General features: G+C 55.2%; 1 protein-coding gene across 9 annotated transcripts in view; it reads left to right on the top strand.

Annotated features, from left to right (window-relative positions):
• ZNF512B (zinc finger protein 512B) overlaps positions 1 to 21,984 on the top strand; it is a 30,716-nt gene extending 8,732 nt beyond the window's left edge. The window contains exons 4-17 of one of the 9 annotated variants that reach the window (XM_075769068.1): positions 60 to 188; positions 530 to 702; positions 867 to 1,120; positions 1,896 to 1,973; positions 4,245 to 4,379; positions 5,754 to 5,878; positions 8,390 to 8,482; positions 9,352 to 9,450; positions 10,167 to 10,454; positions 11,093 to 11,284; positions 17,570 to 17,671; positions 18,695 to 18,757; positions 21,083 to 21,181; positions 21,526 to 21,984. In XM_075769068.1, the coding sequence (XP_075625183.1) occupies positions 60 to 188; positions 530 to 702; positions 867 to 1,120; positions 1,896 to 1,973; positions 4,245 to 4,379; positions 5,754 to 5,878; positions 8,390 to 8,482; positions 9,352 to 9,450; positions 10,167 to 10,454; positions 11,093 to 11,284; positions 17,570 to 17,671; positions 18,695 to 18,757; positions 21,083 to 21,181; positions 21,526 to 21,819 (2,124 nt within the window). In that variant the 3' untranslated portion in view covers positions 21,820 to 21,984. The remainder of the gene's footprint in view (positions 1 to 59; positions 189 to 529; positions 703 to 866; positions 1,121 to 1,895; positions 1,974 to 4,244; positions 4,380 to 5,753; positions 5,879 to 8,389; positions 8,483 to 9,351; positions 9,451 to 10,166; positions 10,455 to 11,092; positions 11,285 to 17,569; positions 17,672 to 18,694; positions 18,758 to 21,082; positions 21,182 to 21,525) is intronic. The other 8 variants (XM_075769069.1, XM_075769060.1, XM_075769066.1 and 5 more) reach the window with 8 other exon arrangements.
• The last annotated feature ends 4,168 nt before the right edge of the window (positions 21,985 to 26,152 follow it).

The following is a 26,152-nucleotide window of genomic DNA, read 5'->3' as shown; positions in this document are numbered from 1 at the left end:
AGCACCCAAGAACATGATGCTCTTTGCTCAGTTATGTCTCTTGTCTCTCCTGTTCCCAGCTCCCCCTGATGAACCAGTGGAAGGATGAATTCAAAGCCCACTCCAGGGTGAAATGTCCCAATTCAGGCTGCTGGCTGGAGTTCCCCAGCATTTATGGCTTGAAGTACCACTATCAGCGCTGCCAAGGGGTAAGGAGACCGGAGGGCTGTCTGTCCTTTCCAGGGGCCAGCTCTTACATTACCATCTACAGGGTAAAGCCCCTCTCAGGCCTTAAGCCCCAGGAGAATTGTGAGATTAAAATGGGGAGGGCACAGATGGACCAGGGACAGTTTGTGAGGGTGTATGAGAGGAAGTGGTGTCCCTCCAGCTCAGTGTGAGGTCTGGCCTGGGAGGGTCGTGGACCATTGGTAACCGTTTGGAGAGGCAGAAGGGTATTACACACAATTTGTGTTTGTGTCTGCATCAGAAAAAGCCTGTCCCTTTTGTGGTCTAACATCTGTGCTCACCTGTCTCTCCCCGCTCCACACAGGGTGCGATCTCAGAGAAGCTGACCTATTCGTGCTCGTACTGCGAAGCTGCCTTCACCTCCAAAACCCAGCTAGAAAAGCATCGGCTCTGGAATCACTTGGACCGGCCAGTGCCAACCAGCAAAGCAGAAAACAAAGTGCCGAAGGCCATTGGGAAGAGCAGTGGCAAGAAAAGGTACCAGGCTGTGGCTGGGCTGTGTGGTGGTGGCATAGGGATGGCTGGGAGAAGGGGAATGTGCCCGCCTCCATTCCCATGATCTGGGCTGGCGAGTGGGGAGAGGTGTCAGAACGTTTGTCTAACAACCCCTCTTTAAACAAGCCCTCTGTGCTTTGCCCTAGAGCTGCTGAGAGTTCAGCTTGCCCCACCATCCATCCCAAACAGGCAAAGACGGAAAAAGCCGTGGCCCAGGACCATGCCGAGAATGGCGAGTGCCTGGCGGAGAGCCGGGAGAGCAAGGAGTTTCAGATCGCAGCAGCTGAGGCAATGGCAGCTGCCACTCCCACGGCGAAGTCCTCGAGCGGCAAGGATGCTGCGCAGCAGGGAGGCAGCCAGGCCTCGCTGCAGGAGGAAGACCCTGAGAGGATGAAGCACAGTAAGATTAGAGCCTGGGGCTATGCTGGTTCAGGAGCCCAGAGAGGGGTGTCCCACGGGAAGGGAAAGGGCTCTGCTCCAGCCAACGCTGCTGCAAGTGTCTCTGAATGTATCCAAGCCTTTTTTAACACCCTGGTAATTTGCCCTCCCTGCCCCCTCCGGTTTCTTGCAGCAGTGAGTTCCACCGAGTGAAAACCAGGTTGCAGCGGTGGTAGAGGTATTTCTATAGGACCTGTAGGATTAGAAATGGATTGAATTCCCTGCAGCGTAGCAAGCTGCCATGTCAGCCCGTCTGTCCTCACTGAGTGTGGCAGTTTAAACCAGGGTGTATCTGGCAAATGTATTTTCCTTACGTATTGGGGCAGGGTAGGGAGGCTCACTGTGCCCGTTGCCATGTGGGCTGGCAGGCAGGGCCATCATTGTCCCCATCGTGATGCGGGTTTACACTGCAGCTCCAAAGTGAGCCACCACCAGCCACCTTAGACTGTGGAAACCACGTGACTTTTGGAGCTAGACAGAGCCACGACTTCCACTGTTTGAATTGCCCTTGGATAGCATTATTTTTCCTGGTTTTGTGGGTTGGAAGCAGCGTCCTGTTACTGTTTGGTGGGGTGTCTGCTTCATCCAACACCCCTGTATTTCACAGGGGTAAAGGCATCCCCAAGGTGATTCACTCCTGACATAGAGTGTGTGCCTCCCCCTTGCCTTAGGACTGCTGAAGCCCCCCTGGCAGTACAGTTATTTGACCAAATCCCTCTCTCTGTTTGTCTCTTTTGAGTCAGGAAGGAAACAGAAAACTCCTAAGAAATTTACGGGGGAGCAGCCGTCCATCTCGGGGACATTTGGACTGAAAGGTAATACAGGGATGACTCTGGTCAGCTGTAGGGTTGTAGCTTCTCCCTGGGGCATTTCAGGGAAGCCCCTTCCCCAAGAGCCCTCTCTCTGGTGGAGATACATGACAGCCACGCAGAGCCTGGGGATGTTGTGCTGAAGGAGGTGGCGCCTATTACCATAAGAGTGTCATAAAGGGAATGAAGGGCACTGATAACAACCCTGCCTGCTCTGCTTGGGAGCCTGTCACTGGGAAGTGAGGGAAGAGAGGAAAGGATATGGGTATGTCCAGCTGTAACATAAGAGTAACGAGCTGCTGACACAAGCGAGACATGAAAAACATAATCTTATCATCATCCCACCGTCCTGGGATTTCACAGTGTTTCCGATGGCGTTGAGAAGGATTTCTGCTGCGTAGAAAAGCTGGGTGACGCATCCATCCCTCAGACATTGTCTCCAACGCTGGTCGCCCACATTTAACAAAATGAATTCAAGGGGGAAGAGACGTGTTAGCGGGATGTTTCCTGAGAGGACGCTCAGAAGTTGGCTGCTGCAGCCTGATAAAGCAAGAGTGAGTGGAACTGTGGTTGTGCTCCATAAATATATCTGGCTGGGTACAAAGGAGGGAGGAAACCTGGAGCATCCCTGGCATGAGAGCAACTGGATTTGGACTGGCTATGATATTTGTTCAACCAGGGGAATAAAAAGCAGGTTTCCAGGCACTGCAGGAGGCAGCACCTTCCAGTATGAGACGCACTCGGGGGAGAGGCACTAATGGGTTTGAAGGAATTAAACACTTACTGAAGAGCAAGCTGGATGTGGTCTCTGCGATTTCTTGTTCGCTGGCTCCTGGGAAGTCTGAGGTTGTTTCCCTTAACTTCCCCAAAAAAGCATTGCCATAAGACTGAAATGTCTGCTGTGGGTTCCTCAAGAATAAGCTGGTCCCCCCAGTGACCCACTGCCTCAAATGGAGAGTGAAGATCGGGCAGGTGTTTGCCTACATCCCCCAGGTTCAACGTGGCAGTTGCTCCCCAAAGGCAGGGGTGCCACCAGCCCATCGTGGGGTGCTGTCTCCATTCAGACCCTGGGTTTGCAAGAGTCACGACTCATGAGTTCAGAGACACGTGGACCCTCGCAGGGCAGGTGTGGATCTGACCTCCAGATCCTTCTGTGGAAGTGCAGGCACAGGGCTGAACTGCACATGGATTTTGGGGGAGCGGAGCCAGGGGAGAGCCCCCCTCCTCTCTTTGCCAGCCTTTCCAAAGCATTATTTGCAAGTCATGTCTTCCATTTCTTAGGTCAGCCCAGGAACTGCCGAGGGATTGTGCGTGGCGGGGGGGGGGGGATCGGACAGCGCTGCCACTGCCAGCATGCTCTCAGCATGTGCTGAGCCTTCCTCTGCTCACTTGGCCCTGCTCGGTGCAGAGAGGATGCTTTAGTGGTTGGCAGTGATGCTTTTAGCATGCTGAATGGGAAGCAAACACTTTGCCCATGCAGTCACGTGGGGATGAGGCACAGACAAGGTGGGAGAGTGGATGCGCTCGGGAGAAGCTGGCTGAGAGCCCGATGCTCTGCCTGTGCAGAGACCCCCCTGCCTTTGAGTTCCTCTCCGCTTTGCAGGCAGGCTTGCTGACAGTCGCCAGCAACCCAGGGTGGCTGTGCCACGTTTCCTCTTCTCCGTGCGCATGTTGCCTGGTTGCCCCTCCTCTCCTTCTGTTTCTTCCTGACCCTTTCCAGCGCCTATGGGACTGGGAGAGACCTGTGTTTATTGTGGCAGTTGTGCACAGATCCAGGGACAAAAGATCCTGTGGGATCTGATGCAAGATCCCAGAATTTGCCCTGTTTTCTAAGAGGGATCCCAGTTCCTCGGTGTGAGCAGTTAGGCAGCCTTTGCAGTGCAGATTCATCAGTAGGAACATCACTTTTATATCCTGAATTTGCTGTTCCAATTTCCCCTGTTAGTTTCTTGCACAATGTCCTTTTGCCTCCTCCTCAGCCTGTCTTCCCCACAGTCTGCCTTGCTAGAAGCATCCTACCCTGCTTTGCCATGATGTTTCCTTAAGTACATAAACTGTCTGGGTTGGGGCAAATTACTCTGTTTATAAAACACCACAAGCTGTTATGATTTTGCTTGTCATAATTATGGACCTGGTCCTATACATACAGCCTTGGCAGACCTACAGCCAGCTCAATGTCCCTGGGTCAGAGGTAGAGATTTTTTTTTCCCCGGTTAAATGCGAGTTGGTCTCAGGGTATTAAAGCAAGTACTGAATAAAAATCCTCTCTCTCTACAGGTCTCGTCAAAGCAGAGGACAAGGCGAAAGCCCATCGAGCCAAGAAGCTGGAGGGGAACACCAACACGGAGGAGCTGAAAAAGAAACCTCCAGGAGCTGGTGTGAAGAAGGAAACCGCTGTGCATCTACCGGCAGGTGAGCCTGGTGGAGGCAGAGCACAGGCAGCAGCTCTGTGTGCAGCTTAGCTGCTTATCAGCTCAGTCCTGTGTTCTGATCCGAGCCACCACGATTCCCACCTTCACACTACAGCTAGAGGTCCCCGCACCCCTCCCAGCCCAGTGAGCTGTTGGCTGAGTTAGTTTTCTAGCAGATTTGTGAGCAAAAGCAGCCCAAAATCAGAAGTAGGAGCACGCAGCTCCTGCCCTGTCAAGATTTAGCACAGATGTAGGAACCACCACTGCTATAATATTGATGCAGCCACAAATGACATCCCAAAGGAGTTTACTGTATCTTCACTTCACTGCCAGGACAGACCACTACAAGTGTTGGGACTTGATAACCAAATCCTGGTTCCACCTGGCTTCTCTGTGACCACAGTTTGGGTCAGTGTCTGGGATGATGGCATTTTTCTAATATCATCTCCATGAATGACACCAGTGCATAACTCTGGGCATGATTATATCTTCCCTAAGCCTCTGATGTGCAGCCTATACCCTAGCGCAGGTTGCTGACTTTTCCTGGGAGCTCTGACAGCAGGAGGAACGCAGGATGTGCAAGATAAACACAGCTGCAATGCCTTGCACTGCTTTCAAATTCAAATAAACGACTCTCTGATCTCAGAGCCGTGCAAAAGCATCCAAATAAACAGACTTGGCAGATTTTATTCAGGCCGGGCTTCCCATGCTGGAAGCCGAGTACTATTCTGCTGAGAACGCAGCGTGAACTCTGGACCCGGGAGCAAGTTTTGGCCTCACGTATCTCTTATTTTGGGTGTTTTTTAAGCTAGTCACAGCCATTCAAATAAACAGATGCCTGGAAACTAGCACTCCTCTAGCTGCCTGTGTGTCTGCCGGGAAGAGGATTGCCAGGGAAGCTTTCCAGGCACACGTCCGGATAGAGCCGAGACACTCACCTTTGTTTCACTCCCGCTAATTGTTTTGTTTGGCAGGGGGGAGTTATTCCATGCAGGGCAAGATCAGGTGGCCGGGGGTATCATCATGTTTTAACTCCTGGTGTGCAGGACAGCAGCGGGGTTGGAAAGGTGAACCTCCTTTTCCCTGTGAAATGCCAGCAGGTTGGCTAACTCCCCGTAAAGTGGCCCAGTGACCCAGTTTGCTCAGGCAGGAGCTGTGGGGCCGGCAGAGCTGCAAGTGCCTGCATGGTTTGCGCCTGGCTTGGCCATGCCTGGGAGAGTATTTCTCTTTCTTTAGCATCAGGAACTTTTCCCAATTCAGTGCTTTTCAATGTAGCAAATCGAGGCTTAGGACAGGGCTGTGCTCTGTCAAGCAGTCCAGGCAGGGTTGTGGTCTCTGCCGATGGGTGTAACACCTTTCTCCTCTCCCTCGCCAGCAAACCCCGAGGACCAGTGGCAGCGGGAGATCAGCGAGAAGGGAGAAGTGTCCTGTCCAACCTGCAGTGTTATAACCAGGAAAACTATTGTGGGGCTCAAAAAGCACATGGACGTCTGCCAGAAAGTAAGGACTTGCTTTATTCAATCACACACATAAGGGTTTTGGAGGGGAATGGGTGTGTACATATGCCACTCATAAATGCATATTGATGCTCCTAAAACCAGTTCTGGGCTGTGTTTGATAGAGCATTTGCTAGTCATCTTCAGAGAGCTGGCTGCCTTGCATTGATTGAGAAGGATTTGGTCACCTAATTCTCGGCGATACTGAATCCCTTTGTGGTCTGGGCCTCTTGCCCCAGTGTCTCCAGCAGAGTCGAGTATTTCTAGTAGCTAAACAAATAGTTTTAAGGCTGGAGAGATTGTTGGGATTGTCTCTAATCTGGCCCTCTCAGGAGTCCTGGCTGTAGGATTTCACTGTGCGCCATGCCTTGCATCAGGCCAGATAAATTGTGGTTGAATGAGAACACGTCTCGGGGAGACACCGCACTTGGATATGCCCAGGCAGGCTGTCAAGACGCAGGAGTTCAGTAACGGTGCAGTGAAAAATTGTCTCTCTGCCACACCGCCATCCGTCAGAGCAAAAGGATTGCATCTTCATCTGTCACCTGGCACGGTGCAGAGCCATTGCCACAGAAAGCCAACATGGGATCGATGCCTCCCGCTTTGAAAATATGTGGCTCGGCTTTCATTCCACATTCATTTTCTGTAAATGCCTCCTCAGCCTTTGCCTCACTATTTACACAGCAGTGGGAGGCTACTCTCCCTTTCAAGCCCTGTACTACATTGATGCCAGGCAGGATCCTGCCTCCTCTTGACATCCTCCTGGCTTCAGTGGAGTGGGGCTCTTGGCCATCACCACTCATATCTCCTGCGCTTTGGAGCATCTCCCAAGCCAGGCAGTCTCCACGCAGGCTGCACGGCCAGCCGGCCTGCTGAGTGTGACTCCGCCAGAGCAGTCGGGCCTTTCTTCCCCGCTATAAATAGGCCAGTGGATGTTCAGCCGAGGAATCGGGGCTCCAGCCCTAGGAGCGGGTGTTTTGTCACCCTTCCCCATGAGGCACAGTCCTTGCCAGGGCTGGCTGTGCTTCTGTGGGAGCTGGGGTGCTTTGCAGCGTCCCTGCCAGAGCAGTCATTGGTCCAGAGAGGACAGTCCCCAAGCTCTGGGCGTGTGACCACAGGTCCCGTCTCAGCATTTCATCTCTGAGATGAACCAGTGGCGTGTCCTTAGTGAGGTAGTGATGTCCCACTGCACAGGGCGTCCCCATCAGAAGTGACCCTGGAGTGCAGACACCCTCTCAGCTTGCTCTCTGTTTAATGATTGAAGTATTCCTTAGCTCAACAATGAGAAAAGGATGTGCAGTCTCACAAAAGTCTTGTAAAACAACGGAAATTGTTTTTGCCATTCCGTGCTTGGCACTAAGCAGTCTGCCCTGCTTCCTTCAGTTTTAGAAAGGAAATAAGGAATGGGGATGGTTGCAACATGCTTGGGCCTGAAGGAGGTGAGGGCAGGTATATCCTCCTGGCATCCCCAGTGGGAGGGCTTGTTAGAATATGGACATGGCATGTTCTTCAGTGTTGACTGGAGAAGTGAACCCCAAATTGGCTGGCACTGGCATCTGATCAGTCAGGAAGCTTTTAGCATCTACCTCGTTAGGATCAAGCGCTTGGGTCTGGAACAAGATTAACTCATGGGAGCACAGGTACAAGTGAGTCATTCCCAACTGGCTGCAGTGAGTTTTATTCTTCATTTCCCCAGAGCTTCAGGATGAGGAGGGATTTGCAGCTCCATCTTTGTTCCCTCTCTAGCTTCTATTCCAGGCTTGATTTAAAGGGGAAGTGGTGAAGGTGGAGCATCAGCCAGGCAGGAGGAGCAGGAATGGCCACGGCCATCCGGGCACTGGCTCCCTGTCGAGACATCCTGTGTCTTGGCGCCCAGAACATTCACCTCAATCAATAAATTCTGGTACCTGCCCCAGCAAAAGTCACGATCTGCTTACTCACTTTGCAAGTTCCCCTTGTACATTAGTGTGTGCATTGAATGCATCTCCCCAGTCACTCAGGAGGCCAAGTCAGGTTAAACAGCAGAGCAATATGAGGTGGGAAGTATTCTGCTGTGATTGTGTCCAGCAGCAGCTTAATTTCAAACAGCCCAGGTGCTCAGAAAGTGTATTGTATGCCAGCATCTGTCATAGTTAATAGGGCTGCAGAGCACAGTCCGCTAACATATTGGTAGATCAAAGCTTCTTCTCTTTCCTAACCCTTTAACAGAAAGACTAAGACACCAGATGTTTCCAGCCAGTGGGGCTTTAAATCTACATCCAAAATGGAATGTTTTCCAAAAATTGGGGCATGTGGGTTTGATAACAGTATCCAGGACAACAGAGAGGAAACTCTGAGCTGCAGGCTGGGATTGGGATGGGGGACAGGGACGTTGTGTTGCCTGCTGAGTCCCACCGCTGGGTACTGCTGCAGCAACAGCTACCCATGGGACTTATTGACCAGCAGCAGCAGCAGCCCTTGGAAAAACAAATGGTGGACTGTGGCCTCCGCAGTGACTTGCCTTTAATTCCTTCAGCTGCAGGATGCCTTGAAGTGTCAGCACTGCAAAAAACAGTTCAAGTCCAAAGCTGGGCTGAATTACCACACTATGGCTGAACACGTCAGCAAGGTAAGAGAGCTGGGCTGCTCTCGTCTCGCGCCTCGTTTCTCGATGCAGGTGCAGAAGACTAAGCAATCGGCAGTCCGCTTTCCTTTGTCTTTGTAAAGCAGGGATTCACGCCACCATCTTTGCAGCATTTCACATACTGCTCAGTCCAGACACTGGCCTTCCCCCTTCCCTGCTGAGCAAAGCCATTCCTTCCAGGCAGCTAGTTAGGCTCATGTTCATCCTGGGGAACAGAGCAGATGACTGGAAAAATAAAACAGGATTTCAAATCCCAGAACAGGGGGAGATTCAGTGAGTACAGTGAGGCGGATTTTGAGTGGCAAAGCTCTGCCTCCAAAACTGTGCCCACAAATCTGGGGCTGATGGGTTCTGCCTTGCACGAATCTCACAATCCAGTCTTTAGCTCTCAACCATACCCGTGAGAAGTAGCCACTTAATTTATCTTGAATAAAATCTGTCAGGCACCAGTTTAGATGCTGTTCTTAAAAACTTGGTCATGTACATCACCAAGATACCAGGGCAAGGCATAACCACATTTCTGTGTGTCCCGTGTTTACCAGTTGTGACTTGTCTTTTACCTGTGCATTAATCTCCTGCTCTTCAGCCTGACTGGTGAATCCTCCGTGCAGGAACTGCTCCTGGGTTTCTCAGCTGGCCCTTTGGGTGCAAACGCAGGAAAGGCATGAGCAGATCTGGCACATAACGGCAAAGGCGTTGGCATGCGGTAAAGGAGTGGGAGATCCGGCTCTTCTAATGAGAGGTTCCCCCCGGCCAAGGGCAGCTCCTGCGAGGCAGAGATTTACCACCTACTCCTGGCACAGAGGACATGAGTAAATGGTTGACTGTCACTTCTGTTACTTCCTTGTTTCCAGCCTGTTCCTGTGGAAACCACTGGACTTGGTGAACAGGAAGAACGGGAAAGGCTGAGGAAAGTGCTAAAGCAGATGGGAAAACTGAAATGCCCCAATGAGGTACGAGAACGATTCCTGTTTCTCGTTCTGTGAAAAGGGGGAAGGAGTGAGTCCCGATGCAGAGGAGAACACGCACTCTCCAGGCATCCCTTGGTGCACCCTTGACTTTTCTGCCTTAGCTCAGCCATCCTGGTCTCCATCTCTTTGGCTCCGTGCACTCTGGTGACGGGCTGTCCTGGCAGGAGGGTGGGCGTCGGGCAGGTTGAGGAGCACTGAAAGGCTGGTTCTGCCTCCTGAACTTGGGAGGGGGCACAGCCAGCACTGTCCTGGGCACAGTGTAAAACTAAACCAAACCACACCGAAAACCGATCACGAGCCGGTAGCAGACAAGTCACGAACAGGTAACGGGGAGGTGTGGCAGAGGTTTGTCCCCGCAGATGTTTTGCTCTCTGCGCAGGCAGTGCCTCCCCGCTGCCTTCCCCTCCCACTGCCCGCCGTGTGTCTGTCCGGGGAGCTGTCAGTGTGTTGGGACAGGTAGTGCTGGGGACGGGGGCTGCTGCCCCCATCCCTCCGTGGCACTGTCATCTCTGTGTGTGGTTCTTTGGGGGAGAGGGGCCGGCCAGCGATCCCCCACCACTTGGAGGGGTTGGGTTGGCGGAGCTGCTTTGAGGAGAGGGATCCTCGGGACATGATCCTTCCAGGAGCAACGGCACCCCAACTGTTTCGACATGGGCACGTGAATCCCCAGCCCTCCTTAACCCTTCCCATCTCCACAGGGCTGCGTGGCCAACTTCTCCAGCCTGATGGGCTACCAGTACCACCAGAAGCGGTGTGGGAAGCAGCTCGCCGAGGCTGACAAGCCTGTCTTCAGCTGTCCACACTGCGGCAAGAAGTACAAATCCAAGGCTGGCCACGACTACCATGTGCGGTCAGAACACACGGCTTCGGTGAGCCCCCCGGACACCTCCACAGCCCGAGGAGCGGGGCCATCCCCTGCCGGGGTTGACTGCAGAGCTGCTGAGCCTGTGGGCAGGACAGAGCCGGGCAGGGCCGGGCCGGGCAAGGCAGGTGCAGACGTCGGGACCGATGTTGTTTTCTCCCTCCCATCACCGTGCGCGTGTTTTGTACAATGTTGGGGGGAATGGGCTGCAGCCCCCTCTTCCCCTCCGAGAAAGCGGGGAGCTGTGTTCATGGGATCAGAGCAGTCAGCAGCATTCCCCCTCTCTGGTGCCTGCGGGGCTGTGCTCCAGCCCACCCTGCATCCATGCTCTGCAGGCAGAAAAAAAACCCAAACAGATTTTAGGCCTCTCCCTCAGCAGCAAACAGGCACCGACTGCTTGCCAGCGCTGGGGTGGCAGGATCCGTCCCTGGGGAGCATCCTTTTCTGTTCTGTTGATCCCTACTGACAGTGCATCCACCACTAGTAACTCCCTAACTCTAATAAATGGAGACATTTATACACGTGGGAGTGTGAAAGGATGCAATCAGTCCTGTGCACGGCTGTCTGCTGGGCTGCGGGAGGTGGGGTGCTCCACTTGTTCCCGTGCTCGGGTGCAGAGGCACACTGGTGTCTCTGCAGCCCTCGCCTGCACAAAGCAGGTCTGCAAATGCACAGCCCGAACCCCAGCATCCCCATCCCGGAGCTGGAGAGCTCACTGCTTCACCCCTCGTCATGCCCTTCCTGACTCTGTCTCTGTTGCAGCCTCCAGAGGAGCCAGAGGTGAAGCCAGAGCCTGGCCCCATAGAAGATTTTGAGAGGACCCCGAGCGGCCGCATCCGTCGGACGTCGGCCCAAGTAGCCGTCTTCCACCTTCAGGAGATAGCAGAGGATGAGCTCGCCAAGGATTGGACCAAGCGGAGGATGAAGGATGACCTGGTGCCTGAAACCAAGCGGGTGAGAAGCCTTTATTTATCCTTTGTTTTGTGTGTTAGCTGTACACAGAGATCCTGGGACACCAGCGTGGCCCCAGCTCGCTGAGGGCTCACGTGTCTCATTTTCTGTGTGTTAAATGAATTAACTGTGATGGCAAATTCATTGCTCAGGAGCCCACCCAGCACAGGCTGAGCCCCAGTGGTCTGGAGGCTCTGTACAAGCCTAGCAGGAGGCAGCTTTGCCCTTTCTACGTGCTGGCACTCAAATCTAAATGGAGCAAAAGGTGGTGCTTTGCGGGCAGCAGAGAGATCAGAGTCTGGCCTGGACAATGTCTTGGAGGGAGGTTGGTTCTGGTCCGTGGTCAGTGTTGTGGTGGGGACTGGCAGCCAAGAGGAGCACATGGAGAGAGCGGAGGTCAGATCTGAAATGATCTCCCTTGCACTGTCAGAGAGTAAAGATGCCCCGGGCAGAATTTCCTCCCTTCCATGGCTCTTCCTTAACTTCTGGGAGATGCTTCCCTGGAGGTAAAGGGCCTGCAGTGTCACTGGAGCAGTGCTGCTGCGAGCAGAGGAAGCCGGAGCGTGGAGGCAGGGCTGAGCCCTGCAGTCTCTGGCAGCAATGCCCACATGGCCTGGTGCTGCGGGATCTGCATGGCGAAAGGTCAGTGCCCTGGCAGTCTGGAGCTTCAGGGGGGCATTGGAGTAACCTGAAAACAAACGTCCCTCCTGGCTGTGGGAGGACGTGATTCCAGGGACTGTCCCAAAGCTGAAATTCCCTTCAGGAATGCTCCTTCTGGACTGTAAAAGGAATGAAGCAGCAGCAAATCATAAATCTTTTCAGTGTAAAGGGAGAAAAAGAGGGGGAGTTGTAGGTTTTTAATCCTGTAGTCGACACTTTTTGGCCAGCCTGGGACTGAGCACAGAGCCAACCTGCCAGTCGCTGGACAAGCTGCAGCCTGTTTCCAGAGTGAGTAACTCCAGAGTTACTCTGCAGTGAGGTGGCCGGCGCAGAAGAGGATCCGGCCATGGTGCTGCTGTCAGCCTTGGCGCAGAGCTGGGGGTTTTAGGGTCAGATCTGGTTGCAAACTTTTTTTTCCCCCAAGGCTTGGTGCTGTCATTGTTAGTTTCCAGATGACTTCAGCTGCAATGCATTTATAGCGTAAAAAAATCAAGCCCAAAGTAGCTGTTTCATTTCAAATACTGTGGGAGGCGAGGTGTGGTACTCAGCACTTGCATTCCTCTCTCCTCCTTGAACTGCTCCCCTTACTATTGAATTTGGGTATTTCCTGTTTGAATAGAGGGAGGCAGTCAGGAGTCCCAGGCCTGAACAAGGGGCCCATGTGCAAGCTGACATATAAAGGCATCGTAAAGGTCTCAGCCACTGGCATAATTGTTCTGTGAAATGCTGTTTGTGGTGGTGTTTTCTTAATGAGACATTTCTTATGTTCAGAGTCTAATTGTTTAAGTTTAATTGAGCCCCATCTCAGCACTAAGAAACAAAGAGAATTGCTGTGAGGTTGGTGGACGCAGGTTTACATTGAAGATGAGCAAGGAGGGAGTTGGACCAGCTCCCAGGTGGCAAAACAAGGCTCTTGGTTTGGAGGATCAGGACCTTGAGCCCTGCACAGGCAGCTGTCCCCAGCTGTGGTGGCCATGTGTCACACAGATGGATTTCAGAGGAGGTCAGTGCAGCAGGCGAATACGTACATAGCTGTGAGCGTGCCTGGGGGTGCATCTTGCAGTGACTGTCACGTTCCCTTGACAACACTCTAAAATATATCTGTTCAGTCTATGACTTTTTTTTTTCTCGATGAGCGGTGCTGGAAGTAGGTGGGAGGCAGGTTCTGCCTGGGGAGGCTGGTGGGTGCTTGCTGACTTCAGCACGCTCTGCTCATCTTACATCACTCAAGACTGGTCTACATTTACAAGTTGTTTCAGTTGAGGGTGTGGAGAAAACCTCTCAATTGCAAGCAACACAAACATGCCAGCAAGCGCCCATTTTGACCCTGTTACAGCCCCAAAAATAGCCCTTCCCTCAGAACTGGCTTCAGCCATGCTGGCAGGACAGCTCTGTGGTGGGTCCAGCCCCAGGCAGCACGGGAGGCTCGGAAGAGCGGGCAGCGTTCCCACATCCCCGTGCCACTGCCCTACTGAGCACGCATGGTGGCCATCCCTCTGAGGGACATGGCAGCCCAGAGCCACTGGAGCTGCAGAAATACAAACACCAGTGAACCGTGACTGGGGCAGCAGGACTGATGGTTCCCAGGAGAGCCACCACCCCACCACCTCTTCTTCCCACGGGCCGTATCCAGCCACTGGGAGTATCCAGCCACTGGGAGTATACCCGCCCCCTCACTAGCTTGGACCTGGAGAGTGGTGGGATGTCGGGGATTGGCAGCAGATTGCGGCTGCTCCTGCACCATCTCAGCAGGACCTGGGGATTTCCAGGGTCCCAGAGGGACAGACGCTTCCCATCTCTGGTCTGTAACCAGTGATGGCTGGATGCACCTGGACTTGCTGTAGCACAGGACCTGCTCTGTCCTTGAGCTCTCCAGTTACCCACCATGGTCCCAGCACTCAATGTGGATTTCAAGGAAGCTGATGAAAAAAGCCACTCCTCTCCATCCCCTCTCCAGGCAGCAAAGCTTTTCCCTAGGGGAAGGCAAGCAGCTCCTCAGCAAGCTGATGGGATACAGGGCTTTGCAGCCACCCCAGCAAGCACAGCCCCGCTGCAGCCCCTGCGCCATAGCCTGCCGTCATGGCCATGTGGCAGCCGGTCCCGACCGGGGAGAGGGATGTTGGGTTTGGATCCTGTTGGTGGCCCGTGGTGGGATGCCTTCGCCTTTCCCCCGGAGGACGGATTCCTTTGCACCAAAGCAATGGCATTAGAATAAACGATTGCTGCTCGATCCCAGGCCCTGTGCTGCCTTCATTCTGCACTAACCAAATCCAGCATTTCTAAATATACACTGGAGTCCTATTTTCTCGCTCCGATCTTTATTTGCCTCTGGATAAGCTGAAACAGATGGGATGTTTCACAATGGCCGCTTGCTGGGGATGTCAGATGGGGAAAGGCACACCTCTGCTGCTTTTCTGGGAAAAATCCCCTTTCCAGAAGGTCTGTGAAGAAGATGCTGATCCTCCAACCCTCCTCTGGCCTACACTGGCGCCATCGCATGCCCATGAGCAGTCTTGGGGCTGCTGTGGAAGGAGCGAGAGGCTGGCAGATTCCCAGCTCAGTGGCATGGGCAGGCGGTGGTGGACTCTGGGATCTGGCAGGGGATGATGCCCTTACCCGTTTTGGAGGCTGGACTGAGAGAAACAGCCTCTTCAAGCAGAGAGAAGAGGTGAGAGGGGAGGAAATGCCATGGAAATCTTACTGTTTCTGGTGTGATGCTTTCCCTGTGGAGCTCGAGGTGGGGGGATTTGTTTCAAGGTGCCCTGAGCTCTGTGCCAGAGGTCGTGGTGGGTTCCTGCACCCCAGGCAGCCCCTGTGCCATGCAGGGAGGGATGCAGAGCTCTTCTGTGAGGTGCAAGAGCACCCTGTTCACCTCCCCGCAGCTTAGGGTCTGGGTGTTGCTGCAGGGCTGGGGGCAGCCATGGAGGTTGCACATCCCCGTGGAGCCTGGGCACTGCATCGTGGGGTGACGGGGGTCCAAAGCGAAGGGCTGTGTAGGCCAGTCATAAAGCTAAAGGGCAGAAGTCATCTCCAGGCTTGAGTTTTTAAGAAAACTCCATGCTGGAGCCAGGATAAATTCCAGAGCAGAAGAGCCTGGCTGGGGTTGATCCCCCAAAACAATGGCTCTGCTGCCCGGGCGGGAGCCAGGCTGAGCCCTGCAGACTCATGTCACTGGTGGACCAAACCAGATCCCAGCTCCAGCTCGGCGGGGCAGAGTCCATCCTTCCTCCCCTTGCTCAGCAGCGCTGGCGTGGTGTGACCCAGCTGCCCGGAGCCATGTATGGGACCCAGCTGCCGGCCAGCGACGCTGCGTGTGTTTTGGCTTTGCCTCCCAGATGGCATCAGCTACAGTTTCTGCGGGGCGATGGGAGAGCCGTGCCTCGCGCTGGGGACTTCGGTAAGGCTTCCAGGGGAGTTTGTTGGCTGGGGCCGAGGCAGCCTGCATGGTTCTCATTTACTGCGATATATTTTGGGGAAGGGGAGAGCTGTCTAGGGAGTGGAGAGGATTGAAATATGAAAGTTAATTCAATAAAACCGTCAGTCAAAGAAAACAAGCCTTCCCACCCCACCATCCTTCGACTGTTCAGAAGAGATGGGCTGCGGCCAAAACCAGTTGTAGTCGTTTAATGATTTGGCCATGAAGATTTTCACTTACAGGCTGTTTGAGGAAAATAAATGGAAAAAAAATAAAAATATTCCATGCCTGGGGCTCCCTCTTAATAGAGACATAAAGATGACTTTGACGTTCCCAGAACCGCAGCGCCCCGGGAAGACATGGGATTTGCATGTTATTGTGCAGGGCTGTTGGAGGAGAGCGGGGAGGGATTTTTCTCTGGAGTGGGAAGCCGGAGCAGCAGAGTCCGCATCTCTGAACATACCCCCTCGTCTCTTCCCTGGGGATGCACGGAGGGAGAGGTTGTTGCTGAGGCTGTGTGCGGTTACTGTTAATGTTTGCTCATTCATGGGGTTGATTGGGTTTTAATTAAGGAGGCCATTTGGCATCCTGGCTCTCAGTATCAATGACAGAAAGGGACTCCTGTGTTCTCCCCTGGAGGTGGCATTGCCTTCCCCAGGCGGGGGACCGAGCGGTTGGTAGATGCACCATCCCAGTGCTTCAAAGAGCTCTGCTGGCATCTCCCCCAGCTGCGAAGCACGACAGAATAGGACAGAATAGGAGCACGCTGGGGCTCGGGGGATTTTTCCACATCCGTCCTTAGCAGCGTTTGTAGCGCCGTTTCGCAAGGCCCTTTGCCCCTGCCCCTCGCGTGGAGCCCAGCTCTCCCTGGGCTCCCTTCGGCTGTGCCCCGCCATGTGCTGAGGTGGGGGCTGCAGGGGCTTATGCATCATTTAAATTTGAGTGGAAACAAGCGGTTGGTGTCTGAGCCCTCCACATCCCGAGCCCTCGGTGGGAGCTCCCCTTTGCAGGGACGTTTGGGCGCAGCCTGTTCGGGGAAGCTGGACAAAGGCAAACTCACAGCTTTATCAGCACATTCAGGAACAGTCACAGCTGGAAAAGAAATCCAGCCCGCAGCCTCCCTGCTGCATCGGAACCGCAAGCTCCGGATCATAGGGGCACTTTTTTCAAAACACGGCCTGGGTTGGTGCCTCTCTGCAAACGCCGTTTGTCTGTACGTCCTCCCCGGCCAGCGCGGATGTATTGATGCAGCCGTGCTCTGCGCTCAGAGGTGCCCACGGAGAGAGCACGTGCTCGGGTACCCGCGCCTGTACTGTGCCAGCTCACCTAGCTCTGCTCCCGCTTGGGGCGAGTTTGGGGCTCGGGACCCAAGCAACGTCCGTCGGTTCTAGCAGAGCTCGCTGGGTTGGGCGGTCGTGCAGCAGGCAGCGGCTCAGACTGCCGGTGGAGCAGCCCGTGTCCCCTGCGGACCTTGCCGCGGTGGCAGGCAGGGACCAGCCCTGCAGGCAGGGCCAAGCGCGGCAGTTGCAAGGCATGGAGATGCCGCAGCTGCGCTTGCTTGTGCTGAACATGCAGAAATGGAGTTGGGAAGGCCGGCCCGCTATGCTAAACCTCAAAGTTGCTAATAAAGCGGTAATTAAAAGCACTTGAAAAGAGCAGCCCTGCCAGAAGGAGAGGCAGAGACACAAGAGCCTTTCATTGTTTAACGGGTTGTGCCCATTCATCGGTGGAAGGCAGCCATGGAGGCTCTTGGCATCCGTCCCCTCTCTGCCCAGCGTGCAGGGTTGTTTATTCTCCCAGTTATGAAACGTGGCAGAAGGGCCGTGCCGACACGATGCACTGAAAATGCTGGGTCCGGGCCTGGTTCCGTGACGGGACGCGGACCTGGGAACGGGAGCAGGAGCCTCCCCTCTCCCGTTTGCCAGTGCCGTGTGGAGATGGCTGCGGTGCCGGGGGCTCCAGCCCTGCTCCTTGCCCGCAGCTGCCCCTTAGCCTGGCTGCCACCTCGCCAGTGGCACAGCAGCCGGCAGAGCCACCCCCCTGCTGTGCGGTGCCTGGGGGCAGATGACATCTCTGGGGGAAGCCTCCCAACTAGTTTTTAGCTCCAATTCACTTCTCCTGGGGGGGGGTCAGGACCCATGTGAAGAGGGAGGACTCCACCAAGGACCGGACTGGTGTGTGCCGCTCTCCTAATCATCTTCTATTGTTTGCAGCTCAATTACACCAGACCGGGGCTTCCAAAGCTCAATCCGAGGCTGCTGGAAAACTGGAAGAATGAAGTGAAGGAGAAGGGCCACATCAACTGTCCCAACAATGTAAGGACCGTCTCTGTTCTTCTCTGGGCTGGCTGGTCTCGGTCTGCAGGAGGAGGGGGGAGATTTGGGGGCAGAAACCCACCAAAGCCAGGTTCTTGTTAGGCTCCGGGTGAAGCTAGCATCATGCTCAGACCCTCATTTCACCTCCTCTCGCTGGGGTCGCTGCCATGCCTGGTTGAAGCATGTCCCACCTTTGGGACCCTCCTGGTGCACTTGAGCCACTGGGCTTGGGGACCAGGCCACCCTCTCCCCAGGTGCCCTTGGGCTGACGGTTCAGCATCACCCAGTTTGGGCTCTGGAGCTGCCTTTGGGAAGCTCCCAAGATCCGGACGTGGCGAAGGCTGCACGCTCTGTGCTCAAGAGCCCTTTTATGCAGAGAACTTGCTTGTCCCAGAGTAAAGCCAGGGCTGGTTTCAAGCCATTCTTTTTAAAGCCCTGGGAGAGGCAAAGACCTCGGGCGCATGGTGCGTGTGCTTCATCTTGCTGTAAAACGCAGCATTGGCCTGAGCTCGCGGGGAGGTGAACTCCACCCTCGTGCTGGGATGATGATTTATCATCTGAAACAAAGCTTTGCTAATGGGAGTTTTGAACAGGGTTGTTACTGCAAGGCCGGGGGAGACATGCTGGCTAATTAATGTCATACACAGGCGCTTTGAAAAGACGTTGCTCAGAAACTGGTCATGCTGCTGCCCGGGTGATTTCTCCGTTAAGCGTCTGCTGTGGCTCCAAGAACTCCTGTAGCCCAGCAGGACCTCCCAACTGCTTACAAATGTACGTTTTCCACGGAGACGTTTAGGGGAGACATTTTTCAGCCCATTGCAGAGGGATGTGGCCACATGACTCCCATTAGCACTAATAGGAAACGTGTGACCAGAGCTCTCCGCGTCTTGCAGAGCATTAACCTCACGCTGCTTAGCCTGGACCGGTGGCCTTGCTGGCGCAGCAGGCTCCTGGCCCCGGCAGGGAGGAAGGCACGGAGACAAGAGAGGATCGTGGCAAACCCTGCTTTGTTTCTTCCCACAGTGCTGTGAAGCCATTTACTCCAGTGTCTCGGGGCTGAAAGCTCACCTGGCCAACTGCAACAAGGTAGGTCCTTCCTTTTACAGCCTCAGCTCAGAGGTGGAGTTGGGTTTTGGTTTTCTCTCCCCCCCCGGCTCGTTTGGAAGCAGCAGGCCAAAGGACAACAGCACGGGTTAAAGGAGGGCTGGCCAAGCAATGCCACTGCCCATTGAGTTGTCACCACTCAGCCCATTGTCACACCATCCTGGTCCAGCCACTCACCCTCAGCACCATCTTCCTGGGCAGGATCAAACCCACAGACACAGGCAGCTAAAGGCAGAGAGACTCGAGCTGAGCAGATGTGATGGAGGGGATTTAGCTGCCACCCCAGCCTTGGAGGAGAGGTCTTGCAACACAAATGTCTCACCCAAGGGCCCATACCTCTGACACATGGAGTGCCTCGGAGATATGGGCAGCACGAGTGAGCCCGCCTGCCTTGCATCCTCCTGCCTCAGCATCCCCATCCCACAGCAGCCCCTGCCCAGCTTGGCTCCTGCAGCCCCCAAGCCGTTCATGAGCCCTCGGCTACCCAGCATGGCCAGCACCTCACACGCAGCTGTGCATCAACCACAGCAGCTTAGAGCCAGGAAGCTGAACGTTTCCCAAGGCAGATGGGAATCAGAAGTCTTTCTCCATGGATTTGGGCTGCCCTGCAGCCCCTCTGGAAGCCCAGCCGCTTCCCCAGCCAGAGGGACTCTGGTGCGATGGCTCCTGGGGACAGAGCTGAGGCTGGAAGAGGCAACTGGTCCGCGCAGAGACCAGTGCCCTCTCGCTCAGTAGAGCAGCAACGCTGCCGGGTGCAGCGAGCTCCGGTGGCCTGCAGCCACTGCAGGGGGAGGGGATCGGGAGCTCAGCATAGGTCTCTCAAATTGGAACTGAGTAAGAGCTGGTAAAGCTTTATACACTGAAACGTTTCCAGCTGCAGCTTCCATTGAACGGAGCTTCCAGGAGGCAGCTCCAATACATACCCTGTGGTTATTAAAAACACAAACTCCCGCGCTCCTCCAACACTAGCTGGAACATCAACCCCTAATGAGATCATTTAGAAAATGGGCTGCAGAGATCCGGCAGATGAAGCTGTATTTATGCGGGATAAAAGTGCAAACACAGGAGACTAGGGCAGTTCCTTTGCTAGCCTGCAGCACGGTCTCCAAGAGAAAATGGAGCCGTTTCCTGGCTGGTACTGTACACAGAAAGAAGCCAGGCATTTGCACGAGCAATTTCTTTAACCGCAGAGCTGCACCCTCCAGGTCTGGCGAGTCCGACATAGCTGGGGCTGGGTGCTGGGGGTCAGCGCTGGGGCAGTTTGCTGCTTCCTGTCCCCCACACACTGCTGTCAGCAGGACTCTTGCCCTCACAGAAGATTGAATTTTGCAATGGATACGTGTGCCAGCAAATCTGGCGTAAATCACACAACCCCTCCAGAGCTGGCCTGTGATCTCTGCTGTAAAATCCTGCAGAACTGGTTGAAATACATCAAGCCTTACCGAGAACAGAGGATGCTCCCAGGCAGTGCCCCATCCTCAGCGGGGATTACTGCACTGAGGTGATTTTTGGAGGAGTATTTCTGAAACCAGCCAGCAGCGGGGCAGGCCTGCCTGTGTCCTGCCTGTTCCCGAAATGAAAGACCTGTCTAACTCCAGATTTACGGCACAGAGCCAGCTATGGAGAAATTCCCAGGGAGCATATATATCGCCTGGAGGGGCCCATCCATAAACCCCTCGTCAATAGAGAGCACATTATCTCCCCTGTGCCTTGAACTGCAGCAGAGCCAGGAGATCAGTCATCCCCACAAGGGCTGTAATGACAGAAATCCAGCAGTTGCTGCGTCTCTTTGACAGCGTAAAAGGAAAATTAGGTGAGTCTGTTGGACATAAATTAGATGGCAGTTCAGTCCCAGGAGATCACAAATCTGCTGACAGTGAGGAAACGGGGCAATCGGTCCCATCAGCTCTCTGCACACCCGGGGACATGCGCGGTGTCGGTGAGAGCGTAACAACCGGTGTTGGGGATGTGCAGGCAGCAAAACGCGCCGCTTGCTGCCCTCCAAGCTCATAGGACTCAGTGCTTTGATGCCTGGTGACGGCGTCATGATGGGCGGCACCACCAATGCCACTGCGGCACAGCCAGCATGGGCTGAAATTCGGAGCAGAAGACGTGGTTGTGAGCTCCTGGCCTGGGACCGAGGGCTGGCAGAGATCTGGTGGTTTAGAAATGAGTAATTATTTTCTGTTGCTTCAAGGTTCAAGCATCAACCTCCCTTCATGGGGTGAGGGAGTAACGGGGTGGGGGTGGGGGGAGCCACCCCTCCAGGGCGTTTTCAGCTCTGCAGGAGGATGCTCTGTCTTGCAGGGGGACCACTTGGTGGGCAAGTATCGCTGCCTCCTGTGCCAGAAGGAGTTCAGCTCCGAAAGCGGGGTCAAGTACCACATCATCAAGGCTCACTCGGAGGTAAGGAAATGGCTGGGGCTGGTCCGTGCTGATCCCTGCTCCAATGCACCCGTCTTCGGGCTGCCCCACTCCATCCATCCGTGTCTGCCAAGAGCAGAGCACAGCAGCTCCCAGGAGCATCAGCAATGCTGTGACAGTCTGGGGGGGGACCTCCCTGTCCCCCTTCAAGTCCCTGACACCCCCAAGCTGGTTACAGTTGCTCAGCACCAGCCAGCTTGTCCTTGGGGAGGCGATGCCAGCAGGGCATGGGGTGGGCCAGGCTTGGGCAGGCGAGGCATGGGTTGTGCGTGCTGGTGCCCGGCCCCAGGATGGTCACTAACCCCTGTGTCACCTCACGGACACAGAACTGGTTCCGAACCTCCGCAGAGGCCAACCGGAAAAAGAAAAGCAGGGAACAGCTTTCTTCCAACAAGGAGGAGAAAAAGAAAAGCACAAGTGGGAAGAAAAGGGGGAGAAAACCCAAGGAGAGGCCTCCAGAAACATCCCCAAAGGGCAGAGAGAGCGTGGCAGCAAAGACTAATCACAAGAAAACCCTCGAGCACTGGGAAGGCTCCCGAGGCAGCCCTGACGAGGATGAGCGCGTCCCCAAGCCCCCGAGCCAGCGGAAGGGGGGAGCCAGTAAGATGCCCGAGAAATGAGCAGCTCAGAGACTCGTCTCCAAGGATTCGTTTACAGCCCAGGGTAACAGGGTGGGGGTCTCTCCCAGTTTTCTGTCCCCCCCATCCCACCTCTCCCCCACCCTCCATTCACCCCCTTTTTACAAAAAAAAGGAAAAAAAAAGGAAAAAAAAAAAAGACAGAAAATACCAATTAACCACTTTAAACAAGTCACGGACCTTGTTTCACACTGGAAAACAAACAGGATCAAGCAAGCTGGACTGTTCTCCACCCCCTGCCCATGTACATACCCCTCTGCCCGCACCCCTGCCTGGCAGGACCCTGCTGCCTTCACCCCTGCCCGTGACTTCCCTCCTTACTCCCTGCGCCAAACTGGTGACGCTTGAGTGAAAGAAAAGTGCAATAGCAGCGGGGCCCCCTTGGACAGGGTCTCTCTGCGACTGTGTGCCAGGGTGGGGGGCTGCCTGCTGCCTGCCTGTCCGGGCAGCCTCTGGTGGGCTGCAGCCTCCCGGGGCAGGCAGCGCCTGCATCCCTGCCCCCAGGATGTTGTTTCCAAAGATATTTTGACCTGTGCAAGTGGGTGGGTAGGGGCAGAGGAGAGCAGGGTCTGGGAGCAGATGCCGTGGGGGTCCTGGTCATGCTTTTCCCCGCAGTGTCACATTGAGAGGGGCCGTGCTTCAGCAGGGACTGGCTCTGTGGTGTGTCGGCTTTGTGGCCGGCTCGGTGCATGGGTAGAGGAGCAAGCAGGAAACGTGGCACGGGGCCGGCAGAGCATCGTCCCGAGATGGCAGGGCTGGCTGCGGCTGCGAGAGGGGCTGCAGGAGGTATTGAGTACCCCTGGAAGTTAATGGGAGAGGGGGTTGCTGTAGGACAGATCCTGTTGGAGGGTTTAACCGAAAGTTGTGGGAATGCTGTGAGCACCGTGGAGCATCGTGGTGAGACCGGGGGTGGGGGGGGGGAATAATGGGGGGAGCTGTGCCCCGGTGCTCAAGTTGTCATTGCAAATGTAGCTGGACATGGAGTGCTGCAGCGGCAATGGCAATGCCACGATGGCAATGCCATGATGGCAACACCGCAATGGCAGCGTCAGGGTGAGCCAGCAGCCATGGAGCTGCCCAGCCGGTGCAGGCAGGTCCAGCTGGCAGAAAGGGCAATTCAGGGTCCCCATCACACCCCATCCCAAAGGTGCTGATTGCCCAGGAAGGAGGAATGGGATTTTGGTCACCCAGCTGCGGCCACAGGAGTTGTGTCATGGGAATGGGGGGCAGCGTCAAGTGACAATCATGGGTCCTGCTTTCGGGCATGTTGCACTAGCCTTGTCCCTCTGCACTGGGACCCACCACGGGGTGAGTTTCTGCTCCCCAAGATGCACCCAAGCCCCCAACCACCTTCCTCGGTGATGGGGAGTCCCTGCACGACATCCTGTTCCTCATTCTCTTTCCCTGGACTTTTCTTTGTGTCTGTACCAACACTGTCGTAACACCTTGCTCCAGCCTGGAGGGAACCATCCCCGGACCAGGATGCGTCTGTCTCCAGACAAAACCCAGGCTACCTCGGTCCTTGGGAAATGGGCACGATTTCTCTCGGTAACAGAACAGAAAACCCTAATTCAATTTTTTTTCCCCTGTGTGGGAGCCAGAAAGGTGGCGTCGGGGCGAGGAGAGCTTCTGCTTTTATTTTAACCAATTAAAACCTCAACCCTCGGTTTCCTTCACTGCTCTTCACCGCCCGCCAGCGGCTCAGTATCATTTCCCTGCTCCGAGGAGCCGCTCAGTAATAATTAACATCCTTCTCCACTGGCAGGTTATTACAGCCATGGAGGCAGGGAGAAGGTGGTGGTGTCTGAAGCCGGGGTGGCTTGTCAGGGAGCCGGTGCTCCGGCTGCAGCTGGGTGCCGCGTTCTGCATTGCCCGGCGCACTCCGCCACGAGCTGTCCACATGCCTGCGGGTGAGGGAACCCGCCCCAGTGCTGTTGTTTGCGCTGAACATCGAAGCAATTAGTGAGAAAACTTAATTAGTCACTGCAGCTCAGCCTGTTTGCTGCTTTGTTTTGATGGTGTCACCGGTACAAATCCTGCCTCCCCAGGGAAGGGAAGAGAGCTTCAGGAACTGTAGGACCCACGCTCTCAGAGCCGTCTCGGTCTTTGGCACGACAGAGATGGGAGGACACCGTCCTGGGTGACGGCGTTTCGCTGTGCCGAGCCCAAGGGATGGCGCTGGCTGCCCGCAGAGCTCTGTGCCCGGCTCGCCAAAGCAGTAACGGCTTGAAGGGCTGGCGAGGAGGGACCCCAGCACCCGAGGAAGGTGCTCGAGCGGTGCTGGGGGGGCACACCGTGGCTGTTGGGGTGGTGTAGGCAGTGGCAGGAAGGGGAGAGGGGGCAGAGCTGGGGACCTGGCATGGAGTTTGGCACTGAAATCTTTGTGAAGGGGCAGAGGGAGCCACTGGATCCCGAAATCATGTCCCACCGTGGGGGGAAGCCTCTGGTAAAGCTCCATGCCCTAGGGGCAGGGGTTTGATTCTCATTAGCATGCAATTAATTGGCTTCTCATTGACTAACAGGCAGCACTGTACTCCGTGCTGGGGGTGAGCCCCGGTGCGGGAGTTTGGCCGGGAGCTGCCCCGGGGTGGGGGACACCTGGGGAAGGGCTGGCTTGGGGGGGTCATCGTGGGGTCCGGCTCAAAACCCGTCCTGCTGCTTCAGTAATGAGTGTCTGCAAACGAGCGTCCTGGAGGAGCGAGGGGCAGGAGGGGGGACAGCCACAGTGGCCTCACAGGGGTGACACCGTCCTGGAGGGGACCCCAGGGACGGTCTGGGATCTTGGGGCAGGCAGTGGGCTCAGGGCAGTGGGGACGGTAGTCCCAGTGCTGGGGCTGTCCCCCGCCACCCTGGGAGCTGGGGGGTCCTACTCACAGCCCCCTGTGAAAGCAGCGCCTTGGTCAAATGGGAATTTTTTGAAAAGGTGAAATCTTCAGGGGTTTTTTTTTTTTCCCTTAAAAGGTGTTTTTCCCCCACTAGTCATCACTCAAAAGGAATATGTTCTCCCACCGCTGCTTTCTCCATGAGACATCCTTTAGTCTCCTGCTTGTCCAGGGAAGGCTCCAGAGCGATACCGGCAATACGGGCAGCTGTCTGCCCCACGTGAGCTGGCAGGGACGAGCCACGGTGGCATCGTGGGAACCTGTTCGGGTTGTGCCCATCCAGGTGCTCCCAGCGAGGCAGTGGCCGGGGGAGAGAAACTCACCTTAACCCGGAGGGGCAGGTGGAGACTGCGGGGCGAGATGGGGGACGAGCATCCTCTCCCCTTCCATCCCCTCACCCGCAGGGGTTTGGAGACCCTCAGGTCTGGCAGCGCGGGAGCCCCTGGCCTGGCTCCCCCCTGCCCTCGGTGTGCTGGCCAGGAGCCTGAGCCACAGGGTCATCACCTGCGGCAGCAGGGAATAACCTACAGGGGTAACTGGGGAGCGGTGTCACCCCTGCGGTTCCAGCCCCCTCATGGTAAGTAAATGAGAGTGTGTGGTGCTCAGAGCATGGGGGGCTGCGGGCGGCTCCTTCGGCCGGCTCTGGCCGCAGCCCCACGCATCCCCGGGTGGCACCTGCCTCTGCAGCACCCAGGGGACCGTGACACCGCAGCCTCACGGCTCCCGCAGCTCCACGGCTGCAGAGACCCACCGTCCTGCTGCCCGCTTCCCAAGGAAAGGGCTAAACCTCCGTGGGGTCAGGGATGGGCGGGCTGCAACCCCACGGGAAAACCTCGCAGAGCCGTCCCCAAAAGCTTTGATTGCGGCGGGCTGCCACGGGCAGGAGACCCTCACCGTGACCACCATGCTCCGGCGAGGTCGGCTGTGCGGTGCCGGCACGGTCACCGTCCGGGGCAGGGAACCGGGGCTGTGTCTGGCTGTGCTGGAGCTGCCCTGGCCCTGAGCATCGCTCGCACCCATGAATGTTGGGAGCGTTTTGTTCTTTTCTTTCTCTCCTGGTGACACCCATCCCATGGCATATCCGAATGTTTCTCGTCGATGCCAGTTATTAGTGCATAAGTGTATTTTGGGGAAAAAAAGAAAATGGAAAAAAAAAAAAAAGAATTTTCAATTTATCACTTGTAACCATATATATAAATATATAAATATATATATTAAAAAGTGTTTATTTGCAAAAAATAAAATTGTTTTAACAGTAAACTATCTTATAATAAACTCCCGATTTGTGACGATCTGTTCTTTTGTTAATCATTGACAAATCCTCAGTTGGAGAGTACTGTAACAGCAGCTCTTAACAGCCGCACCGCCGAGCACCGCGGAGGGGTAACTTGATGTACTGTATGTATTAAAAACAGCTGTATCGAATAAATGTTT

This window comes from Balearica regulorum, chromosome 16, assembly GCF_011004875.1.
Source record: "Balearica regulorum gibbericeps isolate bBalReg1 chromosome 16, bBalReg1.pri, whole genome shotgun sequence".
NCBI classification, from domain to species: Eukaryota; Metazoa; Chordata; class Aves; order Gruiformes; family Gruidae; genus Balearica; species Balearica regulorum.
Note: the sequence above shows the minus strand (reverse complement) of the source record. Positions and strands in the feature narration are given on the sequence as shown.